The following is a 15,562-nucleotide window of genomic DNA, read 5'->3' on the forward strand; positions in this document are numbered from 1 at the left end:
CATGGCTTGACAACATTCTGGGCAACAGACCACATACTGCAATGTGATGACGTAATATACCATAAAGCTTAGGCGTATAGTACGCTATACCAAGTAGGTTTGTGTAAGTACATACTAGGCTGTTCACACAGCAACAAAACTGCCTAACAACACATTTCTCAGAACACAGTCTCATCATTAAGTTATACTTGCCTATTCAATGTTCTGCTAATATATGTACGGTTTTGGTAAAACAGATTTTGCCCCTGCAAATTTTCACTTCCTGGCTATATAATGACTGTTCTCATCCACTGGGCAACTAGCTTAGCCATCTTTTAAACACAACATCTCTATATATTACATTACAGTGCCTCATATACTCATAACTCAACTGTTCAGAAACCAGAATTATCATAGCTTCAAAATACTCCAAGAAAAAAAATGCTTCTTCCTTTTTTTAAAAAAAGACTGCCTGGGACCAGCAGGTGGCATGGTGGTTGGAGGCGCTGGACTCCAACATGGCCAACCATGGTTTGAGTCCCAGATCTGTTGCCTCTCTCTCTCTGTCTGTCTGTTTCTTTCTGGTCAAATTCAAAAAAATAATAATAAATAAAGTTAAATAAAATAATTATTTTTTTAAAAACTGCCTATTTAATGCTTTTCCATAATCCATACCATCATTAAACTATAACTAAAGTTTCTTCTTTTTTTGAAGAGAGGTTTTTGCCATAGGGCACATGTGCTCACCAGAAAGACAGAGAGACAGAATGTGAGAAATCACCTCCCAAGGGAGGGTGACCATGCTGCAATCCCTTCCCCTCCATTCTCCTCTCAGGATTTTGGGCAGACACACATATGCGCCTGGTGTGAGTTACAAGCCACTGGGTCCAGGACTTGAACCATGGTCACCTATGTGGGAGTCCAGTGACATAACCACTATGCCATCTGCTGGTTCTACTACAACAAAAGTTAAAAAAAAAAAATGAAGAAGAAGACCAGGTGGTAGCACAGTGGTAACACAACTGGATCTACATGGGAAAGGTCCAGAGTTCACATCCTGGAGCCTGACTAAGCCAGACACGCACATGTATGCAGCCATGATTCAGGGTGGCTGAAACTAAAAGTAGATCATAGCCTCTGTCCGGATGCCTGTCTCTCTGTTCTCTCTCTCATAGAAAAAATAAATAAAATTTACAAAACATCAAGCAATTTTAAAAAGTTTGTTGAGTGGCAATGTTAGACTACAAGGGTAAAATCTAAATACCTATAAACAACGTAATCAGTCTGTATCTTGGAGGTTCTCATCATTAAGGAAACATATCTGAACTTTTTTTAATAAAATTTTTAAAAACTTATTCACTATTTTGTTTCCTGAGACAGACAGACATAGACAAGCACCCCCAAACGGGTCTATAGACTGGGGTCCACCTCCAGAATCAGCCAGCCCAGATCAAAGGCATACGCATGCTCACCCAGATGTGAACCCAGAACCCTTCTCATGTGAGTCCAATTGCACCGCTGCTGCACCACCACCTGGCCTCGTGTGAACTATTTTATTTAAAATTCCAGACAAAATTTGAAGAGCCCACAATAGTCTAAAATGGATGATAATGGTAATGCCTAAATTCTACATTTTTATTAAGCTTCCTTTTAAAAAATAAAAAATGTACACTTTTTGCTGAATTAACTAATGAAACATATATACTGAGGTTCTAGAAACGAAAATCAACAGAATCAATTTGTTCAAGGTACTTTCTTTCATCTGTAAATTCCCCATGATAAATAAATATCAATGAGTCCTTAAATAAAATCTATCTTACAATAAATACAAATAAAAAAGAAAAATTAAAACTTGAAATTAGGCAGGTCAAAAAATCAGGGTGATGAGTACAAATCAGAAGTCTTCCCAGGAATATCACTTTTCTAGCTAAATTATTACCACTCTAGGTGATTATCAAATAACAATATTTCTACTCACGGCAGAGCTGAAGTATCACTGATTTCTTCTATTTTTGATACTTTTGCTCTTGGAGTATCACTTGTGCGCAAAGGGTCATCTTGGCTTGAATTCTTCTTACTTGTGGTGCTTGTGGCTGTTATTACATTTGCTAGATTAATAGGGTTACTCTCTGGAGCAGCAGCAGTAGTGCTATCTGGTACATCAATAGTCTGTATCAAATTACCAGTTTCTTCAATAATAACCTTCTTGAGTGGTTTCTAAAACAATTAAAATCAATTCTTTAAATCAACATACTGAAGAGTCACAAATTAAAAGGCTGCAGTGTTCATATAGCTAACATCCCCATTACAGTTTAAGTAAATCCAATCCAATGGCTAGGAGACAGGAATTAAGCTCTCTCTGAGAATTTAAGGAACAAAAAGCTATGGATAGCACCTATCCCTGGTAGGTCTAAATGGGAAGAGAGACATATATATATATATATCAACAATGGATATGTACAAAAGGTAACAGCACAAAATGCTAAGAAAACACAGGAACTGCAAAGCAGACAGTGTAAAACTGGTTAAAATGGTGCGTGGAAAGGTGAGTCCGGTGGAGCTGGTGTAAGGAGAGGGGGTGGTGGAGACAAAACCTGAAAGGCTGCTGAGACAGAAATACACGACTTATGTGCCGTGCCAAGTCAAGGAGGTTGGACTTCTTTTTTGCAATAAAGGAAAAAAAAAAAAAGACCAAACCAACAACAGTATTGTGGGCCAACTGAATGCAAGTAAAACACAGGCAACTGGTGGGGTGGTGGGGTGGGGCCAGCAGGTGGCATGATGGTTAAGGGAACTGGATTCCCCACATGGCAGACTGCAGTTTGAGTCCTGGACCTGGCAGCTTGCTTTCTTACTTTCAGTCACTCTCTCTCATTCTGTCCCTCTCTGTTCAAGTTAAAATAAAGAAAGAAAATTCAATAAAATCATTCTTTTAAAAAATGAATAAAGTTAAATAAATCTTTAAAAATCAAAACAAAAACACAAGCAACTGAGACCAGCAGATGGCATAATGGTTCCGTTGCTGGATTCCCACATGACCAACCATGGTTTCAGTCCCAGACCCAACAGCTTGAAACTCATATCAGTCGCGTGTGCATTAGTGCCCAAAAATCTTGAGAGAAGAAAGGAGAAGAGGTTGCGGCATGGCCATTCCCGAGGGTGATTTCTTGCTTTGTTTCTTTGTCTCTCTGTCTCTCCAATGAACACCAAGTGCCCTATTGCAAAAATCTCTCTAGAAAAAAGACAAAGGCAATCAACAACCTCCTTCCCTTCCTCCCTTCTACCCTGGGCTCTCCTACATGTGTATGTGCCCTCATTAAAAACAAGATATTAACTGAGAATAGACATGTGTTAGTGTCCAAAAGATAATTTCTGATAAGTAATAAGGTGTGTGGCCCCATTTAAAACCAAATCCTTTCAATGACAATAGATGTGTAAGTAAATATAATCCTAATTGATGACTTTCCTAATTGATGGCCTCTGTCAAGTGGAGGCCAGTGAGTCAGTACCAAGGGTCACAAATGATGGAGGGAAGGGAATAGGGGGTCGGCAGAATGCTTGTAATAGGATAAGCCATAAACAATGCACATTAGAAAGAAAGGACTTAAGAAAATATGAAAAGTTCAATTCATCCTTTTTAAAATTATGACTCAGAAGTATAATATTTAGCTCTATATTATGGCCATTTCAAGACTAAAAAGAGAAAATAACAGAAAAGAAGAGGGAAAAAAAAGACTAAGGATGAAGTTCTGACATAAGAAACAGGAAAAGTGAGGAAGAGTAAATAAAACATGACAGCAGCAACTAAGGGATTAGGAAGAACTTTCTTTTTAGAGGTTTTTGCTACAGGGTGCACGCGCTCGCCAGATAGAGACAGAGAGACAGAAAGCGAGAAATCACCCCCCAGGGGGGATGACCATACCACAATCCCTTCTTTTCCATTCTCCTCTCGGGATCTTGGGCATGCACGCACACGTGCCCAGCGTGAGTTTTAAGCCACCAGGTCTGAGACACGAACCGCGGTGGACTACATGGGAGTCCAGCGACTGGTCCCAGGAAGAACTTTCATTTACTATGGCCCTATTGCGGAGCCCCAGGCCCCAGTTGGCCTCATCTCTGCCTTCTCCCATTCTCTCTAGAGGTTTGCTAAAAGTACTCCTAAAATGCTCGCCCTGGAAGCAGAGCCTAGCTGGGTCTAGCCTCTCAGAGACTTGAATAATCGCAGGACTCTCTCCACTTTCTATAGCCTTCCTTTCTTTCCTGACCACTTAATAGTAACTAAGTGACTGAAAAGGAATTTTTTTTTTACCTAAAAATATTATTTTCAAAATTATTCTCAAAGGCATCATACCAAACTGCTACCTTATATATTTTTTAAATAATGCCCAAATTTTATCACAGAAACCTAACATGAAAATAAACAGCAGATTTATTTTTTTACTCTTTCACTAGGATACTCATTTTGGATCACTTACAGAATGGTTTACACCCCCCCCCCCGACCTCTCGTCTCATAGAGATGTTTTATTTTGAATACTGCCACAAAAGATTTAAATTCATGCTGCATTCTCACATCTATTAACATAAATTAACTTTTAAAGTGACGTGAAGAAGAGAACCCAATAGGTTTGGAAAAGATGCTCAGGATCTTGTGGTCACTGGATAATTGTTCTCAATACCTCTCATGGAATAATGGCCTCAGTGTATTTGTATATGTTTAGTATGATTGGACATTGGTACATATATAAGACCTATTACATGGCAATATCTTTATAATTATGAATTATAGTGTCTAACAAAGGCTTTTTTTAAACTTCAGAATTTTTTTGAAGAACTTTTATAAAGATGTAAAAGTTTAAATGAGAGTAAACATATTTAATCGTCTTTAGTGAAAATAATAGAGTAAAAGTATGAAATAAATTATAATGTATAACAAATCTATGCCTGACACATAAAATGCGTGAAACCAGCATTATCCCAGAAAATCTAAGTCACAATAGGAACACTGGAAAAGCACTGAACCAAGGACTCTTCTATCAGTTACTAACCTGAATACAAACACAGAAAAATAAACTTAGTCTCACATTCTTCCTTTGTAAAAGGAAGACAGAAGTATCTTCTAATTCCTTATAAAATTACTTCTACCAAAGGAACATCTATGTATAACAATTATTTCTACGCGGGAAAGAAGGACCTTCTCAGAAAGGGGCTCATAGGGAGATTTTAGGAGACAGGTATTTTAAATTTTCCAACCTGCTTGGTGCTTTCATAGGTATTCACTTTAAAATTTTTCTTTAAATCTTTAAATGTCTTGTAGACTTTTCTGTACATATTTTATATTTCATAATTTTTATGTCTATAAAGCATTTTGTCAATGTTACAAATTACCACAGTCACACTGTATGTACATTTGCCTTAAATAATTCTACTTAGAGGTTAAGCACAAAACTACAAAAGCAAAATCCATTCTAGCTACTCTTTCTGTTCCAATATTGCAGAAAAAACTAACTTGGTTAAACTTAGTGAGAAACATGATAGAATACCCAAAACAATGTGCAATGTTTATTTTGAAGGATAATTTTGCTTAAACTACATTCTTGCCTTAACTGCTGATTTTCAATCTAATCTGTCACAAGATGTTAAGTCTACTGTAATAAAAACCCAATGCCAGAAGAAAACAGTAATAAAAATACAAAAACATTTAATAAAAAATAAAAAGTGGCTTCGAATTCCTTTAACATAAAAAAGTTAAACTATTTATATTTATAGTGTTAAAGTTACCCCAAAATTCTAAATAGCTATATTTTCCCTAATTGTATTACATCGATAACCTAAAATTCTTTTTTTTTGGGGGGGGAGAGATTTTCACTATAGGGCGCGTACGCTCGCCAGACAGAGAGAGACATAGAGACAGAAAGAGACATAGAGACAGAAAGCGAGAAATCACCCCCCAGGGGGAATGGTCACGCCGCAATCCCTTCTCCTCCATTCTCCTCTCGGGATCTTGGGCACGCACGCGCATGCGCCCGGCGTGAGTTTTAAGCCACCGGGTCCGGGACGTGAACCGCGGTCAACTATGTGGGAGTCAGGCAACATAGCCATTACGCTAACTGCTGGTTCCCACCTAAAATTCTTTTTTGAAGATTCTAAAAATGGCCCCAGGAACAGCCTTGAATATTTCTTTAAAGAGTTTGTTAATTCAATAGCTCATTTCCAATTCTGTTATTTAAGGAGATACATTATTTTTAAATATTTTATTTGTTTTACTTACACTTGATCCAAGATGGGCTGAATGATCAATGGGTTTTACCACATTTTGTCTTTGGGTGGAATCAAGAAAGACGTCATCCCAGTGTCCTTTCTCAATTAATTCCTTGGAAATAAATTTATAATCATAACTATCAAAATATTCTCAAGTTCATTATACAACAAATGTGTTTGTTTCAGAAAATATGACCATACTTCGGTGAAAAGAATACATTACCTTTTTAATTTTAGAAAGTTCAGTTACTGCTTGCTTATTTCCAGGTTCCAGTAGTAAAACAGTTTCGAAATCTAAAGTGAATTTTTAACAATTATAATAAAGTAGTGAAAATACTTTGTGGAGTTCAAGCATGAAACATTTAGTTAGTAATCCAATCTTAATCTTAATAAGTTTTACTCAGGATACTAGGAAACAGGTGAGCAATAGTAAGAACAAACATTGCATGGTTGCTATTCTAGTTGTTTTATAAGAACATCCATGTGACATACCAGTGAGGCACACATTACCAAAGCCCACACATTAAGAAATGACAGAGTAATTTACCAAATGTAAGACAGAGTCTAATTATCTTAGAATAATTTCACATAATGCAGTATTATTCAGGCTTAATTCTTTTTTTTTTAATTTGCCAGTACTCACCAGAGAGAGACAGAGGAGAGGGAAAAAAGTACCTCCCAATGGGGCATGGTCACACCATAATCCTACCTTCTCCACTTCTCCATCCCGTCAGGATTTTAGGCATGGACACATATATGCCCAGTGTGTTTTTCAAGGTGCTGAGGCTGGGGTTCAAACAGCATGGTCTGCCATGTTTAATTCAGCTTCCTTAACCACCAGGCCATGGGGCCAGCTTAAAAAGGAGTGAAATTCTGGGCTGATTCATGGTCTGGTGGTCAAGGGAGCTGGATCCCACATGGCCAATCGCAGTTCCAATCCCAGCCCCAGGCACATGTGCACATGTAGCCAGGGTCCCAACAGGATGGAGAAGTGAAGGAGGAGATTGTGGCATGACCATATCCCAGTGTGGGGGTGGTGGGGGGGAGTGTTTTGTTCCTCTCTTTTTCTCTGTCAAGTGCAGCATGTGCCCTCTGGCAATTAAAATCAAAAAGGAGAGGGACCAGCAGATGGCATAATGGTCACTAGACTCCCATGTAGTCAAATGAGGTTAGCGTCTTGGACCCAGTGGCTTAAAACTCACACTAGGCGCATGTGTGTGTTTGCCCAAAAACCAAAGGGGAGAATGGAGGAGAAGGGAATGCAGCATGGTCATCCCCCATGGCAGGTGATTTCATGCTTTCTTTCTCTCTGTCTCTTTCTCTCCTCCAAGTGCACATGCCTTACAGCAAAAATCTCTCTTAAAAATCAAAAAAAGGAGCAAATTCTGATCCATGCTGTAACACAAATGAACCTTGAAGACGCAATACTAAGCTAAGTAAAACAGACGCAGAAGGGCAAATATAAGAGGACTTCAGAAAGTTCTTAGGAAAGTTAAATTTAAAACACGAGTTTATTTTAGTGTAAAAAAATTTTGAAATCTGTAAATACTTTTCTCATAATATGTATATTCCATAAAGTTTTTGAAGATCCTTTGTACTGTATGATCCTTTATATGGGGTATCTAGAATACTAAATTTATAGAGGCAGAAAGTAGAATGATGGTTACTGTGAGCTGGAGGGAAGAGAAGAAAGGACAGTTATTATTTAATGGGTACAGAGTTTTAGAATGAGATGACAACAAGCTATGGAAATGGACAGTGGTGACGGTTATGCAACGTTAATGTCACTTAACTAAAACTGGGGTCAATAGGTGGCATGGTGGTTTAGGTGATGGATCCGACATGGCTGACCATGGTTTGAGTCCCAGACCCGCTGACTTCTTGAAGAGGGCATGTGTGTATGTGTGCCCAAAATACTGAGAGGAGAATGGAAAAGGGATTGCAGTATGGCCATTCCCCCACTAGAGGGTGATTTCTCATATTTCCTCTCTGTGTCTCTTTGGCAAGTGTACACATCCTATGGCAAAAATCTATAAAAAAAAAAAAAAAAAAGTAAATGGTTTATTTAATGTTATGCATAGTTTGTCTCAAAAAAATATTAAAAACATCCCATCCATAGGCCTAAGAAGGAAAAAAATCCCATCAACAGGCTGCATTTAAAACCAGGCTTAAAGAGGAACTGCCAGATTTAAATGCATATATCAGAAAAGAAGAAATGCTATACATCAATTATCTAAGTATCAGCCTGAAGAAATTAGAAAAACAGCAAATCAAACACACAAAAATGGCTAAAAGAATAAAATTAAGAGCAGAAATAGATGCAACAAAACACCAAGTCAGTTCTATGAAAAGACTAAAAATGATGATCTGAAAGACAATTAAAAAATTAGAGAAAAAAAATAGTATCAAAATAAAAAGAGAGAGCCAGACAAACCTAGGACTTTGCTGAGCTCACTGGGTGCATTTGCCCATGACCCAAGTAGTCTGAAATGGGGTAGTTCAGGGGGTCAAAACCCTGCTGGAGGTACCTGTCTGTCTCTCTCTCATGAAAAAAAATAAAAAATAGGGACCCCACAGATGGCATAATGGTTACATTGCTGAATTGTCACATGGTCAACCGTGGTTTGAGTCTTGGACCCGGTAGCTTGAAACTCACACCAGGCACGTGTGCATGCATAACCAAAATTCCAAGAGGAGAATGAAGAGAATGTAGTGTGGCCATACCCCCGTGGGGGGCGATTTCACCCTATCTTTCTTTTGCCTCTCCGATGAGCACATGTGCCCCATAGCAAAAAAAAAAAAAAATCTCTTAAAAAATTAAAAAAATAATAAAATGAGGTACTACAGATCTCATATTACCTTCTACGCCCTAGCTACTGAGTTCCTTTCTATTTTTGCCATCTGTTTTCTTTCTTATCTGCAGTTTCAATTTTTCATTAATTACACCAGCAATTAGAGTGTACAATGGAAGCTGCACTTCTTCAAATGTTTTTATGACCTAAACTATGAACAAAAATGTATTTCTCTAAGTTCACCATCCTTGGACCATATGAAAACTGGATGAGTCTCAGCTTCTATAACTCAAGACTCTCATCAGGATAAGGGAGTGTCAGCTGTTATGAAATCTTACCTTGTTTGGCCTCATTTAGCTTTCCCAGAAATGTTCTTGCAGTTCCTCTTCTGGCAAAAGCTTTAGAATATGAGCCATCTAATAAAATAGCTTGAGTGCAGTCATTTTCAGCTTCTTCATATCTATTGAACATGGTAAAATTATCAGCTGGGAAAAAGGCAGCTTATAGAAAAGCTTCACATAAACTAAGTTTCTCATTTCCATGATCACCCCCCTCCAATCTATATTCGAGGAGAAGAGGTTTTTTAAGTGTGTCATTCTCCACCAAATCTTGAAATCATCCGGTAAGGAGCAAAAAGGTACCAGATAAGGGGAAAATCGGAGTCTGCTGAAAGGATGCAGGATGGGGTTAATGATGGTAAACACATATGAGCAGACCAGGTTGAAGAATGCTACTACTGGCAGCCCACCCCCTCTCCAACCCTCAGTGTGCACAGGCATTAGGTTACCATTATAACTGTCACTCATTTCCTGATAAAACTTTGTAACACTTACCTATAGTATCTGTCATCTAAGAAAAACCCACACAAATTTAGGACTCATTACGTATGTGACAGCATATCACCTAATATTCGGCATAAATTCGGCTCAACCACGTAACCAGCAATCAAGTCAAACTGACCGGGTACTGCTCTATGATAACAAAGAGCTAAGAAGAGCTTAAATGAAAACAACACAAAAAAAACCCTGATACTCTCTCATACATCAAATGACACTAATGAACTGTTGTTTTAGTAGGAGTGATAATACTACTGTGGTTATGTATTGACACTGTGGTTACACAAACGAAAATATCCTTTTCCTTAAGGATGAAGTGTCACAATGTGTAGGATTTGCTTTACAATAAGTCAGAGAAAAACCAAACAAATATGACCAAGAAAAAGGGCAGATGATGGGTCCATGGCTTTTTATACTACTTTCATGAAAGTCTGAAAAATTTTATAAGGATATAACATAATTTAAAAATAAATTTGTCATTACATTCTTCCCAAGGTCTAAATGAGTGCCATCCTACCTTTAAAACAAGACCTCATAGGAACAAAACCAAAATTTCTAGTGAATCTATGTATCCCTGGCTTCTTTAATTCAATTTTCAGCAAGAGAGAAAGGATATATCTGTGTGTGTCCAAATCCCTACCATCGTATTTTCTACCTGCCTGATTATATCATTCTCCCATTTAAGATACCTGCAGAGCCACCACACTTCTCAGGACCAAGTCAAACCCCTTTACAGAACACAAAGTCAGGCTTGCCCAGTTCTCTGCCCCTATTCCCAACATACAGCCATAACACAGACCCCTTGCTTTTCCAAGGGGGAAATACTATTTTTTTTTCCCCTTACTTACCATACACTTTCCCATGCCCGTGTCCTGAACCTGCCCTAGGACACTCAACCTGTTTCTTACCATCACTAACTCATATTATTCCTACAGATCTGTTTGGTTTGAATTCCTTCAAGATGTTTCCCACGACTTCTCTACCTGGCCCCAGTCTATGTTGATACTCGTACCACCCCTGCTCCCACAGCATCTCTAACAGCGTTATCACACTGCACCCTTACAATTACTAGTCTCGTTTCTGTCTTGCCCTCCAAACCTCAAGTTCCTAAAAATGACTGTATATTTATTATCTGTACACTGTGGTGTCTGCCAGAAAACCTGACATATTTTAGCTTAATAAATGTTTCCTGAATAACTAAATCAGAACTTCCAAACATCCCAATTCAAAGAAAATTTAGAAGATAAATGTTTAATTACATATTTAAAAAGTATGCCCTGTTGTACAGTTAAAGAAAATCCAAGAATTATTCTGAAAATCTGAAATTTCTATACAAGCAGAAGATAATTATTCTTTACAATGGATTCAGATAAGTCCTTTAAAGTTGTTAAATGTCCCTTGTATACTTCAAGGGCAAACTGGATTTAGAAAAATCCAATCAATAAACACTTTTTGAGTCCAGAAGGTGCCATGGTGGTTAAAGCACTGGACTCCCATATGGCTAACCATGGTTCAAGATTCAGACCTGGCGGCTTGAAAAATCACACCAGGCACATGTGCATGCATGCCCAAAATATCCCAGGAGGAAACCAGAGAACAGATTGTGGTGTGGCCATCCCACCTGAGGGGTTATTTCTCACTTTCCTTCTCACTATCTCTCTTCAGCACATGCACCCTATAGCAAAAACCTAAAGAAGAAAAAAAAAAAAAAAGGAAAAATAAACACCTTTTAGGTGGTGAGAGAAAAACAAACTAATTGAACACAGAAATAACAAAGATGACTAATACAGAAAACAGTATAAGCCCAGCTTAGAGACTGGACCTCCTTTTAACCTGCAGTTACATCCTTTAGCCCAACCTTTACTTCAAGCTCTAGGGTCAACCCTATCCCTAGTCAGCAGTAAACTCTAAGTTAGTGCAGTTCCAGTTCTAGCAACCAAGATTCTACCTTGTTTTCTATAACCAATCCTCAACCGTCAACCCTGTTTCCCAGATCTAACATCTAATACTATAGGTTACTTTTCTTCTCATCCTATCTGTAAATCTATGCTTTACTAAACAAGATTTGTTCTTGGATCAATTCTCTGCAAAAACAAGTCTTGCCCCAAACTTCTACACCATTTCCGATTATCTCTTCAGATCCTCTAAATCTAATCACCTAACAACCTACACTCCACATTTGCCAGCCCAGACACTGGATTAGTGTAACTCACTGTTGTCAACTACTAATGTAGACGACCACCTCTAGAAACCATGTTCTCTAGACACTTTGGTTGGTCTCACTAGATGAATTTCTTCTCACTCTTCTCTCAACCCACACACTGGCTCATAAGATTGACTGTACTTTTTGGTTCTTACCTTCCTACTACCAGTGGGAAGCTACAGGCTCAAGCTATAAGACTGTTACTTATTTAAATCTGAAAAGTTGCTCCTTTTTAGATTCTTCAGAAAGTCTGTAATATATTACAATAAACTCCATACAGTGGAAAAAACATCTAATGTAAAGTATAAATCTAAAAGACACACTCTAGGAAAAAATACAAGTAAGAGTCATAGTTATTTTAATTTAAAATATACTCTGCTGGGGCTGGTAGGTAGCATGGTGATTAAGGGTGCTGGACTCCCACATGGCGGACCATGGTTCGAGTCATGGACCTGGTGGCTTCCTTTCTCACTTTCCCTCTCTCTGTTCTTCTCTGGTCAAATTAAAAATAAAGTTGAATAAAATGATTCTTTAAAAAAAATTTTTAATTAAAAAAATAAAATATATTCTGCTAACTTGCTGTAATATACTAACATAACTATCAACTAAAGCAAAGAAATTAATACAACAGAGCTTTCATAAGTGTAAATATAATCTCTCAGCTATACGAAGGTATTTTTCCTGGTATTTATCAAACCAAATATTCAGGCCTTGTGATTTCTAAACCAATGCACAACTTCTGAAAAGCAAAACTCAAAATTTTCATAAGCTACCAAAAGATGCAATGATTTTTACTCCGACTAATCAGTAAAAGAATATATCTCTAACTGTGTCTCTTAGTTTAAATGAGGTTAAATATACAACCAAAGTTTAAATCTGAGACAGGGGTTCCCAACCTGAGATCCTTTGGGGGATCTGAAAACTTAGATGGGAAACAATTATATCCTATTTTCACTAACCTTTAAATTAAGTTTAACTTTCTTTTGATTGCAAATGTACACAACAAATCATAATAGTACAAGCAGTCTCTATTACCTTTGTCACAGATATTTTCATACCACGCTACAATTTTAAAGGAACCTCAAAATATTGTTTATGGTCACCACTATTTTAGAATTACTGTAGTAATTTAACCTACTGCTTATTTGAATGTGATTGAAGTATTCTGTCTTCAGACTCATCTGTGATATAAGTGGCCAACTACTGGGCAAGTCTGCCCCTAACAGTCAAGCAGATGCCAAAGAGTGAAGTCATGTTATACTGGTAATTCAATCATCTATGTTGCTTTTGATTATTACCTATTTATATTTGTTTGTTGAACAATATGTGGAAGATGTGTATCAAAGATTACCCAAAAGTCTAGCATCTTATTCAAACCTTCACATGATACATATTTTTAAAAGTTTAATTTGCTGGGACCAACAGTTGACATAATGGCTATGTCGCTGGACTCCCATGTAGCCAACTGCAGTTCGAGTTCCATACCCGGTGGCTTAAACTCACCCCAGGCGCATGTGTGTGCATGTCCAAGATCCCAAGAGGAGAATGGAGGAGAAGGGATTGTGGCGTAGCCAGCCTCCCTCAAGGCAGGGGTGATTTCTTGCTTTCTGTCTCTCTGTCTGTCTTTCTGGCGAGCGCACATACCCTATAGCAAAAACCTCTTAAAAAAAAAGTTTAATTTGCCTTGTGGCCAGCAGATGGCGTAGCAGTTATGTCACTCGACTCACATGTGGTCAACCTGGGTTCAAGTCCCAGCTCTGGTGGCTTGAAACTCACACTGGGTGTGTGTGTGTGTGTGTGTGTGTGTGTGTGTGTGTGTACCCAAGATCCCAGGAAGAAAATGGAGAATGGATTGCAGCGTGGCCATCCCCCCGAGGGGTGAATTCTCACTTTCCCTCTCACTATCTCTGCACGAATAAAGTGGCGAATGTAGGCCAGCGTGGCCATCCCCCCGAGGGGTGAATTCTCACTTTCCCTCTCACTATCTCTGTCTCTCCCTCCAGTGAGCCACATGCACCCTAAGGCTAAAACCTCTAAAAATTAAAAAAAAAAAAAAATTAACTTGCCTAAATTTTCAATGTAATTTCTCATTTTGCAGCATTGTTAAAAAAAGCACACATACTACTATATTACAAATTTTAATATTTTTAAAACTATTTTAACATAATTGCTTTCTTCTATAATCCTAGTTGTCTAATTACTCATTTAAAAATATTCTGAAAAAAGTTCACTATGCAGCCAAAAGGGTGTATGTGTATAAAACACTTTCACCTGAGATGCCCAGTAGGTTGTGAGGCTAAAAATAATTTTTTTAAGTCAATGATCCAGAATGATATACATAAAATAACCAGAAAAGAAGGTGTTAAACTGTGTAACGTCAGCCTACTAAAAATAGTAAAATATTAGTAAGAACTAACATTTACTGAAAATATTCTGCGGACCTGGTACTAGCCCATACATACATGTTCGTACACACACATTCTCTAAGTTAAGAATAAATCAATTAAATTTTAATTATCAGCCAATACACCTATTTATGGTAAATTTTCATCCTGAAAGGCTTTAAAACGTAACCAGTACTTACTTCTGAATCTTCAGATAGGCCATGGCTCTGTTAGCTGGAAGAAGGGCATTTGCGCCATCTGCTGCTATGCCTCGAGTATAGCATTCAATTGCTCTTTCATACTTCCCCTCTTTGAAAAACGCATTACCCTATCATTTTGGAGACAAGTATGGAGCAGAATCAAAAACTGTGCCAAAAAATAAACTGAATTCAAAAGCTCAGAGGTAATTTGTTCCATAAAATTAAATTCTTCTATGGTATGTTTTTTAGAAATTTATGTATTATATCATCAATTACTCAAATTTAGAATTAATAGGTACTGGAGTTTTTAGTGTTATTTACATTCCAATTCCTACTCAAAAAGAATTTTAACATATTAGAGAAAACAGAAAATTAAATGATACACAAGAAACCAAGAGCAAGGACCAGCAGATGGTATAAGAGTTGTATTGCTGGATTCCCACATGGTCGACCACGATTTGACCTGGCGGCTCAAAACTCAGGCCAAGCATATGTGTATGCATGCTCAAAATACTGAGAAGAGAATGGAAGTAAAGGGACTGTGGCATGGTCAACCCCTGGGGAATGATTCCTCACTTTCTGCCTCCCTATCTCACTCTCTCTCTCTCTGGCAAGCACATGTGCCCTATAGCAAAATTCTCTAAGAAAAAAAAGAAACCAAGAGTAAACAAAAACTCAGCAAAACGTATACATTATATGCAGGAATCTCTTAATATTACCAGATCTTTCTCTGTAATGGCCTGCTGCTTATTCTGTAGTTCTTCGGTTTGTTTTTTCTCTCCTTCAGTTGCCTTAATCACTATGTCAGCTTCCTGTGCATATGAGTTTTCTTGGGATGTTATAGCCTAAAAGACACAGCAATTAATTAAAACAAGTAATGCAAGATGCATACATACTTAACTTTAAAA

The 15,562-nt window shown here is 37.7% G+C and overlaps 1 protein-coding gene across 1 annotated transcript in view; it reads right to left on the reverse strand.

The window, feature by feature from the left end:
* RPAP3 (RNA polymerase II associated protein 3) overlaps positions 1-15,562 on the reverse strand; it is a 38,661-nt gene that overhangs the window by 7,878 nt on the left and 15,221 nt on the right. The window contains exons 8-13 of the mRNA XM_006168572.3: positions 15,374-15,499; positions 14,655-14,782; positions 9,370-9,491; positions 6,463-6,533; positions 6,250-6,351; positions 1,958-2,196 (exon numbers count right to left, since the gene is read on the reverse strand). Coding sequence (XP_006168634.1) covers positions 1,958-2,196; positions 6,250-6,351; positions 6,463-6,533; positions 9,370-9,491; positions 14,655-14,782; positions 15,374-15,499 — 788 coding nt within the window. The remainder of the gene's footprint in view (positions 1-1,957; positions 2,197-6,249; positions 6,352-6,462; positions 6,534-9,369; positions 9,492-14,654; positions 14,783-15,373; positions 15,500-15,562) is intronic.

The sequence above is a fragment of the Tupaia chinensis genome, unplaced genomic scaffold (assembly GCF_000334495.1).
Source record: "Tupaia chinensis unplaced genomic scaffold, TupChi_1.0 Scaffold145870_1, whole genome shotgun sequence".
Lineage (NCBI taxonomy): Eukaryota > Metazoa > Chordata > Mammalia > Scandentia > Tupaiidae > Tupaia > Tupaia belangeri.